General features: G+C 36.9%; 1 protein-coding gene across 1 annotated transcript in view; it reads right to left on the bottom strand.

The window, feature by feature from the left end:
* Positions 1 to 27,484, bottom strand: part of ACAP2 (ArfGAP with coiled-coil, ankyrin repeat and PH domains 2) — a gene marked incomplete at its 5' end in the record, with an annotated part of 111,826 nt that overhangs the window by 66,802 nt on the left and 17,540 nt on the right. Inside the window, one exon of the mRNA XM_084231659.1 lies at positions 128 to 185. Within this exon, the coding sequence (XP_084087785.1) occupies positions 128 to 185 (58 nt within the window). The remainder of the gene's footprint in view (positions 1 to 127; positions 186 to 27,484) is intronic.

The following is a 27,484-nucleotide window of genomic DNA, read 5'->3' as shown; positions in this document are numbered from 1 at the left end:
ACTTAATGTTTCCTCATGTGTAAGACTGGAACAATAATAATATATACCCTTATAGAGATAACAAAAAAAGTAACATAAACCATTATATATGAAAAATGAGAATTAATGTTTTAAAAGTTAAATTTACCTTATCAAGCTTTAGTTCCAATTCTGCCACATCTCCTTCTACTTCTTCCAAAGCAGCCCTAAAAAAAATTTCAATAAAATTATTTTGTGCATTTAAATGTATATACTTTAATACGTCTTGAAAAATAAATAAAAGATATGAATGCTTTAAAAATTACATTTCATATAAAGTAATGATTACCTTAGGATAAAGTATGAACATTTCATACTTCATACAACCATGTAATACAACAGGTAAAACAATTATTGTTTAAGGTAGTTAGAGCATATATTAAGCTGATATACTCAAAGCTTTCAGAGCAGTCAAATTAATGAACTATTTAACATGTGTCTTTTATTAAGGAGTAAGAAATTTCAAAAGTTGAGCCTCACAAGGATTCAGATTTCTGTTTAACAAAGCACATGGAACTAAACAGAAAAGCATCCTTAGCAACCAAAAAGAAAAGCTTTTACATTTAGAAATAACTCAGAAGTAAACCCTTGTTTAATGCACCACTTTGTTTCCAATGTAATTGTAAGAAATCAGCAGTTACTCTCACTGTCAAAGGGAAATGCTAAAATTACAATGCTAATTAATTAGCACTTGAAATCTTACAAAATCGGAACTCTGTCTAGAATAAGACAGTAACAAAACTTTTAAAGTATAATAAGACTTTACATTAAAGAGTAATGTATAACAAAATGCATTCATCTACTTTATACCTATTTGATACATAATTAGTAAACACACAGAACGACTCACTTAACCCTAAATGACCTCTAAATAATCATTTTTATCAGTTCATGATTCCACTTCTCCATCTGGTAACATCTATTGAAAAACGTTTCTGATCTCCAGAATAAGAAAATTACGTAACTATGAAACATTCAGTAAAGCAATGTCTATTACATAAAATGAAATATGCTAGCATTCAGTTAAAGGAAATAGGTGTAAGCATATGGCAAATCAATAAAAATCTGATTTAAAAAAACAAAACAGGAGGTGCTAAACTTCCACAGTGTAGAAACAGAAATGCTTCTCCTCTAACCAAAAGTTTGTCATTTTCTTCAGCTGTTTTTCAGAATATATTGTTCTCTTAGCCTAAAAAACACTTTGCCTTCAAATTAATCCTCACTTCCTTCATCTGCCTACTGCTACTCAACTGTTAAGACTTAAATCACAAAAGAAAACAAAGATGTGCGTATAAGGATGTGCGTATAAGGATATCAACTGTTTGCAATAAGAAACCTGTAAGGTGGAGCAATAGGAAACAAATTAATGGTGTATCAATCCCATTAGGTGTGGCATCAAGTCTTTACATGAAATTGATCTATATTTACTTCATGGCAACAACACACATGATAGACTACTACATGGAGAGTGGGGGGAAACCAAGTTACAAATACATAGTATTACAACAGGAGACCCTTCACTACTTGCAGACAATGCAAGTGGCAGCACCCACCACCAGAGGCCCCAATGGAGCTCAGGGAGCTGGCAGAGGCCAGCAGTGATGGCAGACAGCTTTGGTTCCCCTACCATGTTACCCCAGGGCATGGGACCCTAAACCGACAGCTTCAAATACAGTGCTACCTCCAGCTGCAGGCAGGAGAGAGGCTGTGGATTTGGATCATGGAATGGACTAGTCAGGTGCGAGCTGTGAGCTGACTGGTAGATGTTCCAATCAGACTGGTCTGTGGGGGAACTCTTAAAAGAGTTTATAAAGCAGGGCAGGAGCCAACTCAGACACCAGCTTAGTGGGTGTAGGGTATGGTAAAAGTATCAGGCTTTTCTGCCCTCCCGCAATTAGGATAAATGACGGAACCCTGCGGTCCTGAATGCATGCCTGATGGCGGGCACCTGGAATAGGGTGTGGGCATATGTAGATAGGATTCACCTGGGCTAAGACTGGGCTTTTTAAGGGCAGCGTTACAGGGTAGAAGCAGAATGAGAGCAGAGAAGCAGAGACCACCAGAGAATGCCGGAGAACCCAGAAAGAGTGATGACATGCTGGCTGGCCTGCCAGCCTCCCAGCCCCCCAGCACCCCTGCCTGCTGTGTACCTGATAAATCCCAATAAAAGCCTGCAAAAGCCACTGAGGACTTCGAGAACTCTCTCTTCCTTTACCCAGTCTGCTGGATTAGAAATCCTGCCCTATGCCCCTTCCTGCCCCCTACAGGGGGCCAGCACTGCTGTACTCTTGGGCTCTCGGAGTCTTGTTTGAAGCTCCCTTGGACTGGACTTGCTCCAACTCTGGAACTCTGAGGTGAAATGTTGAATTGAAGGACCTCCAAGATAAACTTTCAGAATCTTTGAACACATGACTACAAAGGGCTCTATTTTAAATGATAATTAACAACATAATAAATGCACTACTTTCTCCTTTCTCTTACCACTGCTTACTGAGTTTTGCCACCTATTATTTCTATTCATTAATGCATGTAAATCAATCTAGAACATATTTAATAAGTGAATGAATGAGTAAAATAAAACAAGTCTTTCAAATATTGGAGAGCACTGTTATTCCTTTCCAAATCCCTTTTGAGCATAAATTTTATAAATATACAAGATTGTTAAAATAGCCAGTATTTTAAATCCTAACCCTCCATAGCTTAAACTTTAACAGTAGTCAATTATAAAACCTTTTAAATATTAAAATTTAAGTTACACGAGAAAACAAGTAGCAAAATATAAAATTTTTTTTAAATGGGGAAAAAAGATATCAGTCAGCAAATCTCACAGCAAACTACAGCCTCCAGTCAAGCTCAGCCAGAACCTACTTCTGAACAGTGAACTAAAAATGGTTTTTACATGTTTAAATGGTTAAAATTTTTTTAAAAGTATGATGTATGAAAATATGTTAAATTCAAATTTCAGTGCCCATAAATGAAGTTTTATGGAAATAGCTCATTTGTTTACATATTGCCTAGGCAGCTTTCATGCTATATTAATAGCAGAGCTGAGTAGTTGAGACCATATGGCCCAAAAGTATAAAATATTTACTACTATTTGCCCCTTTACATCAAGTTTGTTGTCTCCTTATTGTGAATATCAAATATAATAACATTGAAAAATATATAAGAACATGAGTGAAAATTCTTTCTTATAAAACTGGGTCACTACATGCAAAAGAATGAAGCTTGACCACTACCTCACACCATACACAAAAATCAACTCAAAATGGATTAAAGAACTAGACATAAGACCTGAAACCATAAAATACATAGAAGGAAATATAGGCGAAACACTACGGGATTTGCACATCAAAGACATCTTTACAGACACATCACCCAAAGCAGTGATAGTGAAGGCAAAGATAAACAGCTGGGACTACATCAAATTAAAGAGCTTCTGCACAGCAAAAGAGACAATAACAAAAACAAAGAGAAACCCCACCAACTGGGAGAACATTTTTGCACCCAACACTAATGATAAAGGACTGATCACAAAAATCTGCAAAGAGCTGATGAGACTCAGCAACAACAAAGAAAATAATCAAAAAATGGGCAGAAGAGCTAAAAAGAAACTTCTCTGAAGAGGAAATGCAAATGGCCAACAGACATATGAAAAAAATGTTCAACATCACTTGTAATCAGGGAAATGCAAATCAAAACTACCATGAGATACCATCTCACACCAGTGAGAATGGCACATATTAAAAAAACTAGCAACAACAAATGTTGGCGAGGGTGTGGAGAAAAAGGAACTCTTCTGCACTGTTGGTGGGAGTGCAAACTGGTCCAACCACTATGGAGAGCTGTGTGGAGATTTCTGGACCTACTAAACATAGAGCTTCCATATGATCCAGCAATTCCACTCCTAGGTCTTTACCCAAAGGACACAGAAACATCAATTCCAAAGAACACCTGCACCCCTATGTTTATAGCAGCGCTGTTTACAATAGCTAAGCTTTGGAAACAACCCAAATGCCCAAAAATAGATGACTGGATCAAGAAGATGTGGTACATATATACCATGGAATATTACTCAGCATTCAAAAAAGATAAACACATGCAATTTGCAGCAACATGGATGGCGCTGGAAGGGATCATGCTCAGCGAAATAAGCCAAAAAGAAAAAGAAAAATACCGGATGGTCTCACTCATAGCAGGAATCTAGAAAACTTAAATAAGGGACCAGGAAAATGAATATAAGCAAGTGAAAATCAAAATCAACAAAAAACTATGAACCAGAGACAGGATTGGGGTCAGAATGGGGTGTTTGCAATTGTATGGGGGAATATAAAAATAAAATTTATTATTTAAAAAAAAATTCTTTCTCATATGTGAAATATATACAAGAAAGTAATTTTTAGAATTTAGTCCTCAATGACTAGACCTTAAGAAACTCAAGCCTAAGGGCCTCCCCGGTGGCGCAGCAGTTGAGCGCTGGGTTGCGAAACTGCGCGCGGTCTCTGCGGCGCCGGTTCGATCCCCGGCTGCTCCCCGGCCACCAGAGGAGGGTCCCACATGGCGTGCAGACCTCTCCTGCCGCCCGCTGCTCCCCTCAGCAGTGTACTTCGGTCCTTCTGCCTGCTCTGCTCCCCGCTCTGGCTCTGGTGAATTCTCTCACCCTCCCGCGCTTCTGACTGTACCCAGTGCATGTATAAACAAAACAAACAAACAAACCAGCAAACAAATAAATAAAGCATGCCTCTATAAAAAAAAAAAAAAATTAAAAAAAAAAAGAAAGAAACTCAAGCCTAAAATTCAGAAAAAGTCTATTTTTATTAATAATAGCTTCATCCTTTTATCTATTCCTATGCCAGTTTTTTATGATCAACCAGGAAATAGTTAACTAAAAACAAAACTAGAATAGGAAAAAAATCTAGCAGCAAATATTAACACTGAGACATTTTTAATCACAGTGATCACTTTTGGCCGTGAATTAAATGAAGCTCTATGAGAAGCACAAAAATAGAACTCTCTCCACCCAGATAATTGCACACCCCAGTAGAGAAATAAACTTTTAAACTAGTGCTTTTACAAGATTATCCATTAAAATAACTAAATAGTATGTATAAAATGAGCATTACATTTTCTTCACATAAGAAAATGATTTGAAAGAAACAAAGTACAATAAAGAATTATTTTAGCCATCTCTTTGAGATCTGGAGGAAAACAACAACAACAACAACTGCTTCTAACCTGACAATATCCTTAAAATGGAATTAATAATCTAGGACTCAGTCACATGGTGATATAATCTAAAATGTAAAAATAGGACAGTCAAGATCACTAATAAGACATACCTATCTTCAAACAAAGATGACTTGAAGATGGAAGTCATAACTACCCTCTTAAGAATTATCAGATACTCATACTACAAACAACAGATTTTAAAGCATTTAAATTCCTTGTTTTATATTATATAACAGATATTTTCCTAACAGTTACTATAAATTGAATAACCATTGAGATACTCTGAAGAGTTGCCCATATGTCCTATATAAATGTCCATGGTTGTCAAATAAGTAATCAGGAGAAAAAATTATTACAATAAATTAAAAACAAATTAACAGGCAACTATAAATTAGAGACATTCTGCAGGGGAGGGGAAGGGAGAGGGATCAAAACAGGGGAGGGAAGAACACAAGGGACTATGGTGATGCTGCACGGGTGAATTGGTGGAGGGAGTTTTACAGGGACAACACCTGAGAGGAGAAAGCATACATTCTACAAAAAGGATGAATGAGGTAAAATATATTTTAAATAAATGTCCATGGTTGTGATCCCCAACTAACTTTCTCTTTCAGCTCCACAGCCTTCTCCACCATGGGCAACAACACTATGCGATTCTTTACAAAAGAAGAACAATGACTAGGTCAGGGATAGCCCACTAATCCAAAGGAAGCCCTAGAACTCAACAGATGGCAAAACCAGGTGGCAAAAACTCCCATTACAGGAGATGTTAAAAGAAAGGGGGGGGGGGGAACTCTTGGTTTTTGAATAAAGAACATAAAGAGTACACACACTGGAAAACTATTCTTTAAAAATTCACTCCTTAAATGATATTGCAATGTGAATAAGTACCCCTTTATTCAGTGAGTTCTGAGTATATTGGGTCTCTGTAACAATGTTACGTCGACAGGCAAAAGAATGGAGTTTTTATAAGCTACTACTTGTGTTTTAGTCCGTATTTACTGTTACTTGCTGTGTGACATCAAACAAGTTCTTTGTTTTTCATCTATAAAATACAGGTAATAACAATCTCTCCCAAACAGATGTTATGAACAATTAAATTTTAAAATATATATAAAACCTTAGCACAGTTCCTGACAGTAGAGAATGTCAACTATAGTCAGTGTTAAAGAAAATACACAACCTCATTTTCATTTTATGGGACAAAAAGGGGGGAAAGCAGTGATAAGATTAAGTTATCTTATACTTCCAGCAAGAATTTGAAATGGCTTGACTAAGGAACCAAAAAAGTTACAAGAGGTCTATACAGTCCAAATTCCTTTAAAACACTTCAACACTCTTATATGTCAAAAATACACATTGAAATCTTCTCCTAACTTCTTCATAACTTCAGTCTACCCATAAGACTACATAATGTGACAAAATATTATTTGAAAATCCACTTGGTTTTCCAGGATTATCAAAGTCTATCTCTCTACATAGTTAGGAAATAGGAGCATTAAGGCTCTGAAATGTACATTTATTACACAATAATAAAAGCCACCTTTTTAAAAAGTCTGTGCCTTTTATAGAACTGTCAGCGGAATTGAAAGTTCTGTCTCCAAATATTATCTTACAAATGTTATAACTGCTCCTATTTGCTCAGTCCTGTGACAGGAAAGAAAACAGTGGGAAATCAGACTAGAAATTTCAAGGAAGCAATACCTTCTGAGATACCTTCAGAAACCAAAATTTTAACATAACTAACATGGGTCCTTGAGACTTTACTTTCTCCAGACATCACTTCAATCCTTCATAAAAAGCAAGGAACCAAGTGCAACATCCTTCAACGTCACTTCCAGATCTTAACCTACTGTTCTGAGAGGAAAAAGGGCATTCAAAGGAAGGCTAGAAGGTAGTTTTGATTATCTTCTCCCAAGCAAGATATCCTCTAGGTCCTCACTCATGCGTTCATAAACAGAGGAAAACAAGAAAAACCTTTAAGCCATGAAAATCCTCACCAAAATGTGTATCAGCCCTTCCTTTCAAAAGCCTTCTCTACATATTTCTCAAAAGACAAAATAATGACTATTGACGGAAATAATGGAGTTTGTTTGTTTTTTAAGCTTTTTGTTCAGTTTAACAATTTAGGAGGAAAAAGATTTTATCTTATGCCTACACATGTATCTTTCTGTGTAAGTGCCACTATATTTCTTTTTTTAAGACTATAAACATTCTGCCACTTCCCAGAGGAAAAGTGGCAGAGGAAAAAAAAATATATATATATATATTTTTTTTAAATGTAGTTAAGGAACATATACCTCTTCTCCCCTCAAATTTTCCCCTGTCAATAAACAATACCTAAAGTAAAGCCATCAGGGGCAAGAGGAGTATAACTGAAAAAACCAACCAAATCCTAGCTTATGGTTGATTTGCAAACAGTGTGGAACAGCTGAATGAATATTACACTTTCAAGTCATAATGAGATGTCAATAACTCTGAGTTCAAGCTCATCATGAAAAAGATAACTTAAAATATTATCCAGATCATCATCCTACAGAGAAGTGAGGTGGGAGCAGCACAGCTAGGGCTCCAGATTCTGTCCTTAACAGGTATATGACTTCCATCTTCACTTCCAAAATCTGTTCTACAAAGTAGAGCCATATACAAGGTTTTTTGTTTGTTTTACCCTGTGCAGTGGAAAAATAGTCCCTATATAAAGGAAACCAACCTAAGGGAATGCTAGTAGTGCTTTCATTTGATTAGACAGGATTTTTTTTCTCATAAAAAAAATCACTACTAGTTTAGAAAGCTGTTTCCATTAACAGCCTGAATTTCTTGTCTAAGGAGGTAGCATATTCAAGCAAGTAGAAGGCCACTATAACTAAAAATGAGAGTTAACATCCCTCTACTATCTTGTAAAAGAAGGTGGTAGAAAAGATGCTCTATATGTTATGTTGGACCAACTTAAGTCCCTTCCAGTTTTCAAAGAAGGGGTTTATAAAGCTAGAATGAAGGTACTAGTTACCTAATGAGGTATAAGGTTACTATAATGAAATGAAAATTAGGGTTAAGAGAAAAAACTACAAATTTATAGACTATATAAGCCTTCAACTGGGTCCTGAAAACTACAACATAAAGAAAGAGAGCTATTTCTTCTTGAAATCACAACTCAGAAAGATCCACTTAAAAAAAAAATTAAGTTGACTTTCTATAAAATTCTTTCCCAAGATTTCTTATCACTTAATAGGTTTTCACACAATAAGAAAATAAAATAGCTATCATCACTGTTTAAAAAGTTAAAACGTTTGAGCAGCGGGCGAGTAGGAAAAAAAAGTTAAGTAAACGTTTGACCAAAGTACTTAAAAAGTGCAATGCTTATCATTAGTGGAGGGATCCTGGGAAATACCTTTAAGAGGAGAGCACTGTAAACTCCATGGTTCATTAGTAGAGAGAGTAGGGATTTCTATAAAAGAAACACAGTGAGTGATAATACTGGTGGAATTACCAAGTATTTCAGGTAAGATGGGACTTACATAAAGTAAAGAAACAAGATGGTAGGAACACCCAGGGTCAGATCCAAATAAAACTGTCAAAAAATGATCATCAGAGACCTTTCATGGCTGTTCCCTATAACCTTTATCCGTTACTGGAAATGGTATTAAGGTACAGGATAGCCTACAAATCTGGGAAGGGCCTTTTAGAATACCATGTATGACACATCATAGGTTGCTAAACAAATCACATCTATAACTTTCCCAGGCATCTCCATTAACAAAAAAAAAAAATTCATATTGATAAATAATGAAAATAATTGCCTTTACTGTGTTTTAAATTTTTCATGCAAGATATATACTTGCTCTATTAAGAGAACATAGAATAGTAATGCAAAATAATAAAGAGAAAAAACAGTAGGGGAAAATGAGCAACAATCCCAGAATCACAGTATCTTGAATTGGATTAAAACCTTAACAAATTACTGAAAGTCAGAATTGTTTAATGAAAGTATAGCAGCTATGTTTAGAACAGCATTCACGGAGTATTTCATCTCCATTAAACCCCTACAATTTTATAAGATCTGTAAACAGGATGCAGAAGAATGCAAATTTAAGAGCCTAATAAATAGTCTTAATGTTTTAAAGACAACATGCATGCCATAAACCCATGTCAGGATATTAAACCTGTGACAGCGAAGCACCTTCTGCATTTCAATGGAAAGAGCACCTCACCACCACTGTCACAGAGAAGCACTCTATGCTCGCTCAATTCAAATAGAGCACTTGACACTCAAAAGTGCTATTGGCCTGGGTGCCTAAACTAAAAGACCTTAAGCATAGACTGAGGTTAATTTAGCTTTGTAGCCCTTCTTCAGTTAGCTACCATTACAATTATGTAATATGGAACCAGGTCACCTATGATGGTTAGAAATATGGCTATTTATATCTCAGCTTATATAGGTATTTATATGTAACTTTACAGTTCTCTCTTGCTTAGCTTTTAATTATTCTAATCTGCCATGACCTCTCCAGCCTCATCTAGATGTTACTATAAAAGTCTTTAGAAAAAAAAAATTACAAACACAAATAATTGTATAAACTTCAAACTAGATTCATTATAAAACAAGGAAAAAGGTCAGTTCTTTGAAAGAGAGTGAATCATGCAGAGTCACATTATTGTCAGAAAAAATCAGCAATACAAAGGCCCAGGTATACTCATGGAATAGCATGATGGCCAGCATGACCAAAACAAGCAAAGGAGATATAGGAGAGGAAGTCAGACAAGTAATGACAAGTCCTAAGCATCTTGTATTAGCTAAGAGCAAAGATTCTAGCTTTAAGTGAGAGGGAGAAATGAAGGGTCTGAAACAGGGAAGAGATACAATATGATTTATTTTTCCAAGAATCACTTTGACTGCTCTGTGGAGATTATAGGAAACCAAAGAGGAAATAAAGACATCAATTAGGAGGCTAGAGATCATCCAGTAAGAGACATAGGTGAAAGACTATGAGCAGAAAAGGTCTGGGGAGAAAAAAACAGAGTCTGGTCTTAGTATTGATTCTGCAATACTATATATACAAGTGATGAGATTATATAGATGGATAAATATTAAGAGTCTATAATTTAGCAATCTGACTGGGGATATAAATTTAGGAATCACATGGGCCTCCCCGGTGGCCCAGTGGTTGAGCGCTGGGTTGCGAAGCTGCCCGCGGCCTCTGCGGCGCCGGTTCAATCCCCGGCTGCTCCCGGCCACCGGAGGAGGGTCCCACATGGCGCGCAGACCTCTCCTGCCACCCGCTGCTCCCCTCAGCAGTGTACTTCGGTCCTTCTGCCTGCTCTGCTCCCCGCTCTGGCTCTGGTGAATTCTCTCACCCTCCCGCGCTTCTGACTGTACCGAGTGCATGTATAAACAAAACAAACAAATAAATAAATAAAACATGCCTCTATAAAAAAAAAAATTTATAAATTTAGGAATCACAGGCATATAGATAGTATTTACAACCATGAGACGTCACATTACCAAAAACATGTGAAGACAGAAAAAAAAGATTAAGGACTGAAGTCTGGGGCACTTCAATAAGGAAACAGCAAAAGAAACTGAAAAGGAACAGTGAATGAAATAGTATGGCATAGAAGACCAGTAGAAAAAGTATACCAAAGAGGAAGGGATGACCAACTATGTTAAAAGCTACTACTGATAATTCAAATAATGTAAGGGCTGAGAATAAGCACCCATCATCTGGATAAAGACCAGTAAAAAGCACAGTGTCCATGAACAAATGAACAAGTGGCTAAGCAAAATGTGGTATGTACATACAATGGAAAATTATTCACTCTTAAAAAGGAAGGAAATTCTGACATATGCTACTACGTGAATGATATTTGGGAACATAATAAAGTAAAATAAGTTAGTCACAAAAAGACAAAGTACTATGTGATACCACTTACAGGAGCACCAGTTAGAATAGTCAAGATCATACAGACAGAAAGTAGAAAGGTGGCTGCCATGGGCTAAAGAGAGAGAAGAACGGAGAGTTACTACTTTCTTGGTACAGAATTTTACTTTTGCAAAATGAGAAGACTTCTGGAGATGGATGGTAATAATAGTTGCACAACAATATGTATTTATACCTGTGAACTGTATATTTAAAAGTACATAAGACATGGGCTGGGCCTCCCCTGGTGGCGCAGCGGTTGAGCGCTGGGCTGCGAAGCTGCCCGCAGCCTCTGCAGCGCCAGTTCGATCCCCAGCTGCCAGCGAGGGTCCCACATGGCGCGACAGACCTCACCTGCAGCACCCATTGCTCCCCTCAGCAGTGTATTTCGTCAGTCTACCTGTTCTATTCCCCGCTCTGGCTCTGGTGATTTCTCTCACCCTCCCACGCTTCTGACTGTACCCAGTGCTTGTAAATAAATAAATAAATCTCAAAAAAAAAAGTAGATAAGACAGTACATTTTGTTAAATTTTACCCCCATAAAAAGTTGGAAAATAAATTAAAAATAAGAATTTATTCACATTAAAATATATCATATACACATTTCATTTAGCTATTTCCTTGGTAACCTCTATTCTTTAGTTTTTTCCCCCTGTAACCAGCATATCACTAAAACTGATCAATTTCAAATTTCTAGGTCAAACCACTGAGATATTTACAGAAAATTACATAAATATGTTGTATTAGAATTCACAATGATTCCATGATCAACATGAAATGATGAGCATATGACTGACTTAAAAGTGATGTTCTTATTGCTGAGAAGTGGGCCGAGAGTACAAAAGGAAAAGTCTTTGGATGTCTTTTCTTGGATACATACAATGCCTCCCTTTTCTATCTCCAGCAACTCATTGCCAGTTTTGAAAAGCTCAGTTACCTCTCAGGATGAATAAGCTTGTCCTGATGATGATACATTCATGTCTTAAAATGCCTGTTGAACTGCTCTGCAGGGTCTTAAACTCCAGTGAAGAGCTGAGTGGAGGAGCTTGTTCCTGTATACTACTCAAAAGCCTCTAGTTAAAAGGTACTATTGCCAGTAACCTGCTTGTTTGCTCAAAGGTTCAATACTTTGTCTGGAGTAAGGAATGATTTTAGGTAAACTATAAAAGCCAACCACTGGAAAAGGTTACACACTATGATTTCAACTACATGATTATTCTAGAAAAGGCAAAACTATGGATACATTAAAAAGATCAGTGGTAGCCAGGCATTAGAGGGAGAGGGGATAAATCATCAGACCACAGAGAATTGTTAAGTCAGTGAAACTATTCTGTATGTTATTACAATGATGTGTGCATTTCGCTATACATTTGTCTAGGCTAATAGGATATACAACACCAAAAGTGAAGTCTAATGTACACTATGGACATTAGTGTACAATGTAGGTTCATTGATGATAATAAACCTACTATCAACAATGGGGAAGTTTTAAGTGTGGGGGCCAGAAAATACATAGGAATTCTCTGTGCTTTCTGCTCAAGTTTACTGTGAACCTAAAACTGCTCTAAAAATAAAATCTACTAAAAAAATTTGCTGATGTATCATCAGCATTTTTCAAATGTAGATTCAAGATAAATGTGTCTATGCATGAAAGATAAAAATAACTTTAAAAATAAGATGGGGTATATATGCAAGATGATAAGTATAATTTACGAAGCAGTAAACTTTTAAAGTCTTGTGTCATAAAAGATGTTTTAGGGTAAAAAAATAAATAAAAAGTGAAGATAAACCAGATTGGGAAGAGATATTTTCATTGACAATGGATTGTTGTGCCCATACAAAAATTCTACAAATCAAGAAGCAATGGAGGGCCTCCCCGGTGGCGCAGCGGTTGAGCGCTCGGTTGCGAAGCTGCCCGCAGCCTCTGCGGCGCCGGTTCGATCCCCGGCTGCTCCCCGGACACCGGAGGAGGGTCCCACATGGCGCGCAGACCTCTCCTGCCACCTGCTGCTCCCCTCAGCAGTGTACTTCGGTCCTTCTGCCTGCTCTGCTCCCCGCTCTGGCTCTGGTGAATTCTCTCACCCTCCCGTGCTTCTGACTGTACCCAGTGCATGTATAAACAAAACAAACAAACAAACAAACAAACAAACAAATAAATAAATAAATAAATAAATAAAACATGCCTCTATTAAAAAAAAAAATTAAGAAGCAATGGAAAATAAGTTTATCAAGTTTCTTAGGGAGGGGGGAGAGCATGAATAGGCAACTTAAAGGGAACAAAAAGGATAATTATAATGAAAAGATATTCAATAACAAGTAGGAAACAAATTTAAAATCACAAGATACCATTTCACACCTTTTAGACTGATAGAAAATTTAAAATCTCACAGTACCAAACACAGGAGAGGATATGAAACATACAGGCTCACACACAGCTTTGGATTTGTTTTTAAATGGCCAGAAAGTGCCTTCCTTTGGTAAGAGTGGGAGAGAACTGTTACATCAGAGCGTATTTTCACCATACTATTATATAGACATTTTCAGATCTCTGAGGAGGTGTTCTGTCTCCAATTTTTAGATGAGGACTTTTTTCACTTTAGACCAAACAAATTCTTGAATCAAATTACACACACTTGTTGTACAGGTTATCTAAGTACAACACAGATTAGCAAGGGCATTCCCAAGATCCAATAGAAATACATTTAACTCAAGAACAGCGAGGCAGAAGAAATATTTAGGACAAGGTATGCTTGAGGGGAGCAAGGAGCATCCATGCTCTGTAAGTATCCCAGCCTCCCTAAGTCTCAACATGTTCACCAACCCAGAAGATCCCATATGACATTTTTAAGAGCTCTCTAAATACATAGTTTTTGAAGCTTCTTTTACATCTTCCAAATATTTCTCCATCTTTCACTTATGAAAGGGAAATGTTACTATATAGTTAAGTCTATTTTTTTTTTTTATAGAGGCATGCTTTATTTATTTGTTTGCTGGTTTGTTTGTTTGTTTTGTTTATACATGCACTGGGTACAGTCAGAAGCGCGGGAGGGTGAGAGAATTCACCAGAGCCAGAGCGGGGAGCAGAGCAGGCAGAAGGACCGAAGTACACTGCTGAGGGGAGCAGCGGGCGGCAGGAGAGGTCTGCGCGCCATGTGGGACCCTCCTCTGGTGGCCGGGGAGCAGCCGGGGATCGAACCGGCGCCGCAGAGGCCGCGGGCAGCTTCGCAACCCAGCGCTCAACCGCTGCGCCACCGGGAAGGCCCAGTTAAGTCTATTTTTAAGGCTTTTGTCTTTTAAAAACTGTCCTGATCCCTACTTAATATATACTTCATGTATATTGTCCATTAGTACATGTATGGCTTTAATTTTAAAATTTAATTCAAAATTATTACTCCACCTAAAATTCAAGGGGAAGCATACATATCCCACTTTCTTTTACACGAGATAGTGAGCAAGCTGTCCCTCATTATTTCTCAAGTAAGTATTCTTTTCCCTGTGATTTTACTGCCTTTATCATACTCCAAATTATTACATACATTTAAATTTTCTATTCCTTTCATTTCTCAGTACCGGACTCCAGAATACACTACATCATCTCAGTATTACAATGGGGGGGGGGGGCTTCCTGGTGGCGCAGCAGGTTGAGAGCACTACTGTGAAGTTGTCCCCAGCCTCTGCAGCATGGGTTCGATTCCTGGCCAGCCAGGGAGATACCCACATGGCCCAGCAGACCTCTCCTGTCTCGCCTGCTGCTCCCCTCAGCAGTGTTTCTGGTCCATCTGCCTGTTCTGCTCTCCACTCTGTTTCTGGTGAATCCTCTCACCCTCCCACACCTCTGGCCTATACCCCAGTACTTGTATAAATAAAAATAAATCTTAAAAAAAAGAAAATTACGAAAGTATTATAAAAAAAATCTAATAGGGGACATCAGTCTCATCGCTCTTATTTTTCAAAATTTGCTTGGTGAGTCTCACACATTTGTTCCTAGGTTTACTAGCATTTAATACTGCATTTAAACTTATAAATTTAACAAAAAATTTTGTTTTATAATATTGCATCTCCTTTTTGTCAGGAAGTTGTACAGTTGTTTTATAAACTCCCACATATTTTATATTGACTTCATTCTATTTATTTTATATCTTTTGTTATTAATTTAAATGGTATTTCCTGCCTCCCTAGTGGTGCAATGGGCTAACAAGCACAGCACTATGAAGCTATCCTCAGCCTCTGCAACATGAGTTTGATCCCTGGCCAGCCACAGAGCTACCCATATGGTGCAGCAGACCTCTCCTTGTCTCGCCCGCTGTTCCCCTCAGCAGTATATTTCAGTAAGTCTGCCTGTTCTGTTCCCCTCACTTGTCTCTGGTTAATCCTCTCACCCCCCACAAACACACACCTCTGGCCTGTACCACAGTTCTTGTATGCATAAATAAATAAATCTTCAAAAAATAATACAATAAATGGTATTTCCACACACACACAATGTTTTATTTCTATCTGCTTATTGGTATAAAGGAAAGTTACTAACTTTATTTAATGTATATACATATTTTAAAGGCCTTAATTATTTTAATTTTCATTAATAAAGAAATTAGGGCCTCCCTGGTGGCACAAGGAGTTACGTCTCCGCACTATGAAGCTATTGGCAGCCACTGCCGCAAGAGTTCTATTCCGGCGTGGGAGCTAACCTACAAGGCACAGCAAACCTCTCCTGTCTTGCCCACTGCTCCCCTCAGCAGTATATTTCAGTAGATCTGCCTGTTCTGCTCTCCACTCTGTCTCTGGTGAATCGTCTCGCCCGACCCCTACCCCCACCCCTCTGGCCTACACCCCAGCTCTTGTATGAATAAACAAATCTTTAAAAGAAAAAAGGAAGTAAATGCTTTATATAATAAGGTGCTTTATATTTAACCAGACCTAAATACTGTATGCTGAAAAAAGTATACAGAAACATGGTCAGGAAATACATTCACCTCTGTTCAACAAGCTAAATTACTCAAGAAAGATCAGAGACATTTCCAAGTAAATAACAGAAAAAAATGAAACAACCTTGAACTTGGGAGAAGAGGACCAAAGACTTGGGAACTTGAACTTGGGAGAAGAGGAAAAAGAAAAGGCCCTATTCCAGTCAGAATCCATCTACCATAACTTTCAATCTAAAAATGTTTCTTACTACTTAATTTTGAAATACTAAACTGACTTACAAAGTAACATATATTTGTTTTCCCAGAAAAAAAAAAATTGTCATGCCACAAAAATGTATCCTTGTTTAAGAGGAATTTCACTAAGTCTGGAATAAATTATTATAGAAAAATCAAGAAAATCTTTCAGTGAACCATCTGGAACGATCTTTGTGTTACAATGCTCATTTGGGGGTGAAAAGGCTAACTATGCTGCTTTTCCTTCTTTTTGTCATGGGTTACACTCTCAAACACATGATCTTTTAATTATGCTGCTCCTAAAGTATCCAACACAAAGTTTCCCTGTTATTAAGACTGTTAAAGGCCAATTAGTATTGGTGTAGGCAGGACAAAAAGATAGCACTGGGCCTCCCTGGTGGCTCAGGGGTTAAGGCTCAGCGCTATCAAGCTATGGCCAGCCACTGAAGCCAGAGTTCAATTCCAGGCCAAGGAGCAACCCCACAAGGCACAGCAGACCTTTCCTATCTCACTGACTGATCCCCTCAGCAGTGTTATTTCAGTAGATCTGCCTGTTCTGCTCCCCACTGTCTCTGGTGAATCCTCTCACCCTCCCCTAACCCTGCACCTCTGGCCTACACCCTAGTTCTTGTATGCATGCATAATAAAAATAAATCTTAACAAAAAAAAAAAAAGATAGCACTGCTTCCTATTGTTTTTCTTTCTATTCACTCTGACAACATTCTGGTCATGTCTTAAATGTTTTACTTAGAATTACTATCAATTAGTCTGGAGTGCAAGTAAATTTATTGATCATTTCTGATCAATTTATTACTTTGATAACTCACCATTGCATTATATAAAGCAGAGAACATGAAACACCTAATAAAATGAGACTTTTAATAAATGATCTCACCATTCCTGCATGACCCACTATCCTAGCAGTAATAAACCAATTACAGAAAGCAGGCAGTAGGAGGACAACATTACTTGGTATAAACAAAATGTTAAAATGTCTAGCATTCAGACAACAGAATGGAGTTGTTACATACTGTGTTCTAATCTTTACTCTTATCAATGTGTCACATCATACTGGCCAACCACCTTATATCTGACACATTCTCACCTACTTCTACTAAAGGAATTTTAAGAATCCTAAAATCTCTTAGCTGAGGGATATCAAAGCTGATAACCCCTTCTAACTCTTCCATATGAAGAATATAAAAACCAAGTCAATTCCACGAGGTACTTAAAAAGAATTAGATGCAAAAGAATAAAACACCCAATAAGGGTAAAGAATAACTATAACCAAGAAATTCTATAGTTTAGAGAAGATGGTAGTCAGTGAGACTGTAATGAAGAGATGAATGAATGACTGAACAAGGAGACTTCAAGGTTTTTTTGAGGGGGGTAGAGGCAGAAAATGCACATTTACTTTCTTCTCTAAAATGTACAAATAAATATAAAAAGAAAAAATAATTATAGGAAATGTCACCAATTATTATTAAACTAAGAAATGGCTACAGTCCCACCATAGGTAAGAATATATATCCAATACCATGAACTAAAGACAAAATGAAAGTAAAACTTCCACAATTTCTCTAATCTCAAGCAAAGTACAGATTTTTTTCATTCAATCAGAATTCAGAAAAGTCCTGTTAACAGCATAGTACATGATTCACAAACAAATCCCTGTCTCATTTTTAACTTAGGCTAAAAGGCACTATTATCTTTAAACTACTTCCACAATGCAAAATGAAGTTCTAGATTACATGAACAAGACCTGCCAAGTAAGTGGCTAAAAAATAAATAAATAAAATGCAGTCTTACCACTCAGCTGGTCACCCACCTTCAAAAATTTTTTTAAAGGTGGAAATAAGGATTTGGAAAGATCTCAAGAGGAGATGAAACCAAGGAGAAGAGATTTCTTTAGAAAAAGCTGTCAATAACACTTTCAAAAAAAAAGGGGGGGGGACTAGTGTTTTACCCTTACCTCTAGCCTATTAAGCAAGCCTTCAAAGGATACCACTCTGAAGGTTGAAGACTATCTTATGGAAAGTAAGGGGCTTTGTGGATTGGTTATCTGACTTTCTGAGACATTAAAAAAAAACAAAAACTGTCATTCGACTGAAGTGATCCATGCTAGCAGAGCAGAACACAATTGCCAAGTAGCTGCACTATCACTGACAGCTGGCCAAGGTGTGTCCTGTGTTTTCTCCACCCCTCCCCCACCCCTCTCACAGCCCCTGCAAAAGATTCAAGTCATTTGATAGTTGTCTTGGCTTGTTTTATATGCTGGAATGAGGAAACTTCTGCAGAAAAGAGCTGGAAGTGTACCATTAGACACTAAGGGGCTGACAAAAATATTGTTAACAACCAGCCCAACAAGAAGGATTTGCCTATTACTTCAGAAAAGCAGAAATTCCTCATTAATGTAGGTTAGGGAGCAACAATAATGGGAGTCTAAACATATTCTCTCAGTTTGCTCACAGTTTGAGATTTAACTGACACACAATAAACTGCACATATTTAAAGGCTACAATCAATCTTGACATATGCATACACTCATCAAGCCATCACCACAATCAAGATTAAAAACATGGCACTCTACCCCATAATTGCTTTTTGCCCCTTTGTAATCTCTGCCTTCTACCTTTCCTTCCCCCAGCCACTTTCTATCACTACATATTAGCTTAAATTTCCAAGAATTTTACACAAATGTATTAATATGTATTCATCTTGATCTGAGTTCTTTTACTCGGCATACTTATTTTGAGATTCATCCATGTTGTGGCATATATCAATAGTTCATTGTTTCCATTTTAAGAGTATACTAGCTTATTCACTCACATGTTGATGGGCTTTTGGAGTTTTCACCTATTATAAAGTTGCCATAAACCTTCATGTGTAAATCTTTATACATACATGTGTTTAACTCATGGATAAATAATGAGAGAGAAGTGGAATAGCTGCATTATATGGTTGAGTGTATGTTTAAATTTTTAAGAAACTGCCAAACTTTTTTTCAAAGTACTTTTGTCACTTTATATATCCATATTTAAATTTCCATTTACATATCTATATATCACACATAGCATATGAGAATTCTAGTTGCACCACATATTGCCAAACTAAGTATAGTCAACCTGTTTCATTTTAGTCATTCTACTGGGTGTGTAATGGCATCTCAGTGTGGCTTTAATTTGCATTCCCCTAATGTCCACAGAAGTTGAGCATCTTTTCACCTGTTTATTTTCTTTTCTTACATCTTTAGCTAGTAAGGTGGCAAAGGAAGATTTCTGGGAGGCCGTAATGTTTACACAGACAGAAAAGATGGAAAAGGAGCAGTTAGGACAAAGTAGAGCGAGCCTTCCAAGCAAAGGAACAGTTTGTTCAAAACCTAGAAGCAAGAGAAAGAGATGCTTGAAAAGCTTGCCTTCTGAGGAAACCAGAAATTCACAGCTATATAAAAATCTCTCAATTTTTAAATCCTGGCAAGTTTTTAATCACTGTTAATTTTTAACATTATGCAGGCCAACAAAATGAATGGAAGACAAAATATGCGTCTATGGGCCAAGTAAGACCTGCTAGCCAATTTGTAACCTCTCATAGAGAGGAACTAAATAAGGTTATTAATAAGATTGATCCGATAGATCTATAAATACCAACAAAGAATTATACCCCACAACTAGAGTCTACACATTCTATTAAAACATCCACAGGCTTCTTTCAAAAACTGATTCATTAAGGCACAAAGAAAATTCCTAAAGTCATAAAATGAAAATAGAATGTATCACAATGATTGAACTCAATGTAATGATTAAAAATAGAAACAAACAAACAAAAAAAAACCCAATCACTTCAGAATAGTTTTAGCTTCTCTTAAACATTCTGAGTTAAAGAGAAAAATCAACACTACACAGTATCAAAATATGGTAAATAATGACAAAAAAGGTTTTGTTCTCAAAATGTGAAATCCAACAAAAGCTAAACTCAAAGAAAAACTTACACTCTTTAAGACTTTATATTGAATATTAAAGCATGCAAATTAATTTTAAAAATTAGATAATTTTTATTCTAAGAAAAGTAGAAAGACACAATCATATAAAGACAACAATAAAAAATGAAATTGATGCACTCAAGAACTAGTTTGGGGAAGTAGATAAAAAAGATCGTTGCCACCATAATATCAAAACAAAAAGGGAAAACCATGAATCAAAAAATTCAGAATGAAAAAAATTAAGAATGAAGACCAAGAAGCCACAATATTTTGTATGACCCTTATGTTGTACAAATTTGAAAGTCTGAGCAAAATGTATATACTGTGTTAGTTTCCTCAGGCTCCAAAAACAATTACCACAAACTCAGTGGCTTAAAACAACAAATTTATTCCCTCACAGTTCTAGAATCTGAAATCAAGGTTTAGCAAGACCATGCTCCCTCTGAAACCTGAAGGGAAGGATCTTCCCTTGCTCCTTCCAGCTTTTGGGGGTGGCTATCAATTGTTGGCTGGCAGCTACATTACTCCAATCTCTACCTCCATCATTATGTGGCTATCTTCTCCCTGTGAGTCTGTCTTCACATTATCTTCCTATTTCTTACAAGAATACCAATAATAGTGGATTAAGGGTACACCCTACTCCACTACAACCTCATATTCATTATACATACATACATACATATCTGCCAAGATCCTATTTCCAAATAAGATCATATTCTAGACACTGAGGGTTAGCACTTCAACACACTTTAGATACTGAGTGTTAGTATTTCAGGAGAGTGGAGACACAATTCAACCCATAACAGCTACTTTTTGATAGAACAAATTACCAAAGAATGGCAGTCAGAAAGGTGCTGCCTAGGTGAATTATATGAAGACTTCAAGAACAAATAATTCAAGATCAAATTATACCAGAGCATGAAGAAGTGGACTTTTTTTTTTTCATTTTAAAAAATATTAGCAATTTAAGAGCAATAGCTCATTATACCTTGTGAATATTAATGAAAAATCATAAAATATTCACAAAATCCAGTTGTGTTTTAAAAATTATGACCAGGGGCCTCCCTGGTGGCACAAGGGGTTAAGCATTACAGTATGACGCAATCGCAGCCTCTGCAGCACGAGTTCGATCCCCGGCTGGCCGGGGAGCAACCCACATGGCACAGCAGACCTCTCCTGTCACCCTCGCAGTTCCCCTCAGCAGTGTATTTCAGTCAGTCTGCCTGTTCTGTTCTCTACTCTGTCTCTGGTGAGTCCTTTCACCCCCTGCATCTCTGGCCTGTACCCCAGTTTTTGTATGCATACATAATCTTTAAAAAAATAATAAATTATAACTAAATGAAGATTATTACAGAACTATAATAATAAATATTAAGGAATCCATTAATTTAATTTATTGTGGTATAGTTCAAGTAAGAAAAGTAACATGACTATCTCTACTACAGACTGAATATTTGTATAACACCAAAATCCCTATGTTGAAACCCTAATTTCCAAAGTAATGTGGTATTTGGAGGTATGTCCTTTGGGAGGTAATTAGGGTTAGACTGGGTTGTGGGGAGCCCCCAGATGGAATTAGTATCCTTATAAGGATATGAAGGAATCAGAGCTCTCCCTGTAAACCAGGAAAAAGGTCTTCATGAAGAACCCAACAGTGCTGACACTCTGATCTTGGACTTTCAGCCTCCAAAATTGTGAAATAAATGTTTGTTGTTTAAGTCATCAAGGGAATGATATTCTGCTATTGCAGCCCAAATTGATTATGACAGTCTCAGATTAAAAAAGCATTTCACAAAATAAAAATCCACTCCTAATTTAAAATCCCTGTTTATTTAAAAGTATTTTTTTCTTGAAAGAGAGAAAAAGAAAGAAAGAGAAGAAAGCATGAAATTTTGGTTATGTTATACTCCCTCAGCTTTCTTCTTTTATTGGAGCAAAATTTAGCGACATCTTCTAAAATTTTAAGTGTATGACCTCTCTGACTCAAATTATTATGATCCCTTAAAGTATTTATGCTATAGATGCAGTAAGGTTAACATACTAGGAAGGACACGCATAGAAAAAAAGGAAGCACATAGAAAAAAAGAAACTAAAAATTTTTAATCAAATTACCAGTCAACAACTAGTACACAGCCATTTAAAGATTAAGATTATTTTTTTAGGGCCTCCCCGGTGGCGCAGCGGTTGAGCGCTGGGTTGCGAAGCTGCCCGCGGCCTCTGCGGCGCCGGTTCGATCCCCGGCTGCTCCCTGGCCACCAGAGGAGGGTCCCACATGGCGCGCAGACCTCTCCTGCCGCCCGCTGCTCCCCTCAGCAGTGTACTTGGGTCCTTCTGCCTGCTCTGCTCCCCGCTCTGGCTCTGGTGAATTTTCTCACCCTCCCGCGCTTCTGACTGTACCCAATGCATGTATAAACAAAACAAACAAACAGACCAGCAAACAAATAAATAAAGCATGCCTCTATACAAAAAAAAAAAAAAAAAGATTATTTTTTTAAGTGAAAATAAGCCAAGTGCAGCAGACTGATCTAATCTTATTCATGGAAGAAATATAAGTGTGCTAGCATAAATAGAGCAAAACATCTGAAAGCATAAACACTAAGTTGTTAGTTCTTAGATTTTAAATGTTTGTATTGCATTATTTTTCCAATAAATATAAATTGTTTCTTTAAACTCGTATGAGAAAAAAGAAAGCTTCATAAGTTTTATAAAGGCATAAGAAAGAGAAGAGCATTGCATGTAAAGTTTGAATTGTCACACTGCAATGTTTAGGTAACACAAAAGACAAAATTAAAAAGCCGAAGACATATGAAGGAGTAAATTAGAAGACTCTAGCAAGGTTTACATGAAAGGCAATGTTGAGAAATTGAGAATTTTTGTATATAAAATTTCAAGTGATGAAATGAGTATCTTGACAGATTATTGTCAATACAATACAATAGTAATAGGCAATGTTGGATTGTGCAAGAAGAGGCCACCCAACGACGTAGTATAATAAGGTTGTCTATGGCAGGGAGTTATTGAAACCAAGTAGGGAGTTACTGAGATCATTCTGAGGTATTACACAATTGTGCTAATAAGTAGGACACAAATGGTATCACATCATTTGCTTACTAAAAACAATTTAATGGCCATCCATTGCAATTCTGAGTGATTTATTTGTTCCAGAGAGACAGGACTAAGGAAGGAGTTATAGCCAAAGACAGTAGAAAAATCACTGAGCTTGTATTACTTGCTTGGAGATATTAAAGAATTGTGACACTCTGAGAGCAGTCACTCTTGAATAAAAGTTCTCATCATAATTACCTAACAAATCTTTTCAAAGTATCTCTTTGGTTCCTATTTTCTCCAGAAGTTCTGATTGAGAGGGTTGAGAGCTGAGTCCAACAAAGATATTTTGGGAATAGCTCCCCAGATGATCCTGACATGTACCTCAGGTTAAAAATTGTTTATTTGACCACATGAATAGCCTCTCATCAACTGACATCAAAATCAAAGAAAATTAAAACATTCTTTTTTTTTTTTTTAAGATTTATTTATTTATACAAGCACTGGGTACAGTCAGAAGCGGGGGAGGGTGAGAGAATTCACCAGAGTCAGAGCGGGGAGCAGAGCAGGCAGGACCAAAGCACACTGCTGAGGGGAGCAGCGGGCGGCAGGAGAGGTCTGCGCGCCATGCGGGACCCTCCTCCGGTGGCCGGGGAGCAGCCGGGGATCGAACCGGTGCTGCAGAGGCTGCGGGCAGCTTCACAACCCAGCGCTCAACCGCTGAGCCACCGGGGAGGCCCGAAAATTAAAACATTCTTAATATAGAGGGCAACGACTTGACACAAAGTCATCTGTTAACTTTCTTTTCTAGATTCAAACTTTACCTTCATACCACTTTCATATTTTTACCACAAAACGATAGCTACCAGCACCTGTGGCCAGAATACAGCTGTTGGATTCAAATCAAAAGAGAGGCCATTGTTTTTATCTCTTGGAATTGTAGTAAAGCAGTACTAGTAATGCATTAGTGCTGTAATCATAGGAAAGATTACACACAATTTACACAATAGCTGATTGAAAGCAAGAAATCTTAACAATAGTGTTCAACAATTGTGAGTAGTGGTTTGAATTAAACAGTTTTGTAATTTGTACAGAATTTTTCCATTGTCATAGCTAGCTTTGTGCCATACTTGCAAGAATTACAGTTTTTTAATACTGTAAGGGCAAAATTATTTCTTAATACCTTTAAAATGCCAGATTGTTTTCAAGAGATTCAGAAGCAGAAAATAAAATATTTTAAAATATTTTTGCTAAGAACTCTCTAATCACTTTTTTTTTTTTAAAAATCTCTTTGAAATATGTATTTTGACACTATACTAAAAGAACTCCAGAGAGTAACTAACTTTGGATACCAGACAATTTTCACAAATAAGTTCTTCTAGTTCATTTTTGTGTCAAAAAAATGCATTTTATCAATGGTTGTATATTTTAACCTCTTAAATAATGAACCAAACATACATAAACCCATCACTTGACTTCAACAACTATCAAACTTTTGCCATTGGTATTGTCCTATCCCTTTTCTGTTGATGTGCTTTAGAGCAAATTCCAGACATCACTTTGTTAATCTTTAACAGATTAGGAATTTTTTTAACAGACTGGTATCATTACCACACACAATATGAATTATAATTTTCTAATATCTCACTCATTTCATGTTTGACTTTTCCCAAATGGTTCATAAAAGTATTTCTAGTTTTGTTCAAAGTTTTATCTTTTTATACCAAATTGTGGTATACTATACTTACTCTATCTCACAAGAAAATATTAATAACTGATGAACCCAGTAGAATATTAGATAGGTGTTCACTGTATATTCCTTTCAACTCTTGAAAAGTTTAAACATTTTTAAAATAAAAAGTTAAGGGGAAAAAATAAAAAGCGTGGAGGCAGAGGGAAAAGGTAAGACTACTGCCTTCATTTCCCCTTATAACTTTGGTTTTTTACCAAGAGCACTGACTATTTTAAACAAAACTTTTAAAATAAAGGCCAAGAAGCATACTCCAATTTCCCAGAGGTATAATTTGTTAAGTCTTTCCAGACATTTTAATATGCAACGTCATATAAATTCTAAACTATATCCTATATTCCATTTTTTCTTTCCACACAATAAATCATGGACATTAGTCCCATAAATATTTTTTATAACTCATTATTTTATGAAAGAAGAACAGTGCATTGGTTTAGAACAAGGGTGGGCAAACATTCCATGAACAGTCATATTATAAATTTTAAATCTTGAGGAGCCACAGAGTCCCTGTTTCAACTTCTCAGTTTTGCTGTTGGAGCAAAAAAGCACTCACTGATAATATATAAATAAACAGAATTGTATTGCAATAAAACTTTATTTATGGATACTAAAATTAATTTTGTATCTTTTTTGTGGGTCATGAAATTGTCTTTTGGGTTTTTTGCAACTTTTAAAAATGTATAAACTTAGTTGACAGGTAAAAATAACAACATTATTTTCAGGGACCAGCATCAAAAAAAGCGGGGGCAGAGGGGACACTCATTTAAAAATTGAGATTAAAATTCTCACTTCAAAATCCTGACAGCAAGGCTTCCCTAGTGCTGCACAGAGTTAAGTAGCAGTACTATGAAGCTATCGCAGCCACTGCAGCACAGATCCCCAGCCAGGAGCTAGCTAACTCATAGGTGCAGCAGACCTCTCCTGTCTCACCTGCCCGGCTGCTCCCCTCAGCAGTGTATTTCAGTAGATGCACTTCTTCTGCTCCCCACTATGTCTCTGGTGAATCCCATACATCTGGCCCGTACCCCAGTTCTTGTATGCATAAATAAATAAATCTTTTTTAAAAATCCTGACAGCAAAGCATTAAATAGCACCCTTCAAAATGTGGGGCCCTACTGAGTATCCAAAATTACATAAGGTACTCTACAACGATTCTCTCATACATTGAGCATTTTCTAAATGCTACCTATCATTATATGTATTTAAATAAACAATATTCTACTTTGTCCACATTCTCCTCTCACAATTTTTCTACTCACAATCATCTGATAAACTTATCTGATAAATATCCTTTTTCACATAACTTTTGCATGTTTTTCCTATTATTCCTCAAGAGAAATTCCTAGATGTATAAATGCTGAGTCAAAATACAAGTATTTTGAAATTCTGAGCTATTTTACTCCTTTATCCTTTGGGAAAGCTTTACTTTACCAAACCACATTCCTCCAAACCTTTCCCAGCAAAAAGGAACTTTTTTAATCTCAATTTAATAGGCAAAAAAATAACTCCTTTCAGCTTTAAATATTGAATCTTGTATCTTAATAATTTTTCTCATCATCATGTCCATGGTACTTTTGGACACAATGTGTAGAAGATGGTATTATCTAAAGACAGCTGTATCTACTCAACTTGCAAAATGACAATGCCATTGCCCTATCAAAATGTGAATTTATTTCTCTACTCCTTTGAATCTGGGTGAGCCCTGTGACTGATCTAACAAAATATGGTGGAAATAATACTGTCCCTGTTGCAGGTTTAGTCCTTAATTGACCTGATAGCTTCAACTTCCCATCTCTTGAAAATGAGCTGACATATAGCTAATATTGACTGAAATACACTGAGGGGAGTACTGTAGAGAAAGCCTGAAGGATGAGATATGCCTGTGGAGAGGATAGAAAGAGCAAGGATTACCAATGCATCAAGAATATGAATGAAGAACTCACAATGGAAGTGGGCATTCTAGTCTCAGCCACCCAGAACATCCAATCAAGACTTTTCCAAACCCCTATCCCATGAGTCATGAGCAAAATAAATTGGCTTTTCTAAGACACTAAATTTTAGGTTGGTTTGTTATAAAGCAATTTATTTTTTAAAAAAGATTTTTTAAAAATCTTGTATACAAGAACTGGGGTACCGGCCAGAGGTATGGGGGGTGAGAGGATTCACCAGAGACAGAGTGGGAAACAGAACAGGCAGACTGACTGAAATACACTGTTGAGGGGAGCAGCCGGTGAGACAGGAGAGGTCTGCTGCACCATGTGGGTCACACCTCCCCAGCCAGGGATTGAATGGGTAGCTTCATATTGCTGCATCTTAAACCCTTGCGCCACCAGGGAGGCCCCTATAGAGCAATTTAAAGTAAACACTGATAGAAATTCTAAGATCATCT

Source organism: Talpa europaea (assembly GCF_964194135.1).
Source record: "Talpa europaea genome assembly, chromosome: 4".
Lineage (NCBI taxonomy): Eukaryota > Metazoa > Chordata > Mammalia > Eulipotyphla > Talpidae > Talpa > Talpa europaea.
Note: the sequence above shows the minus strand (reverse complement) of the source record. Positions and strands in the feature narration are given on the sequence as shown.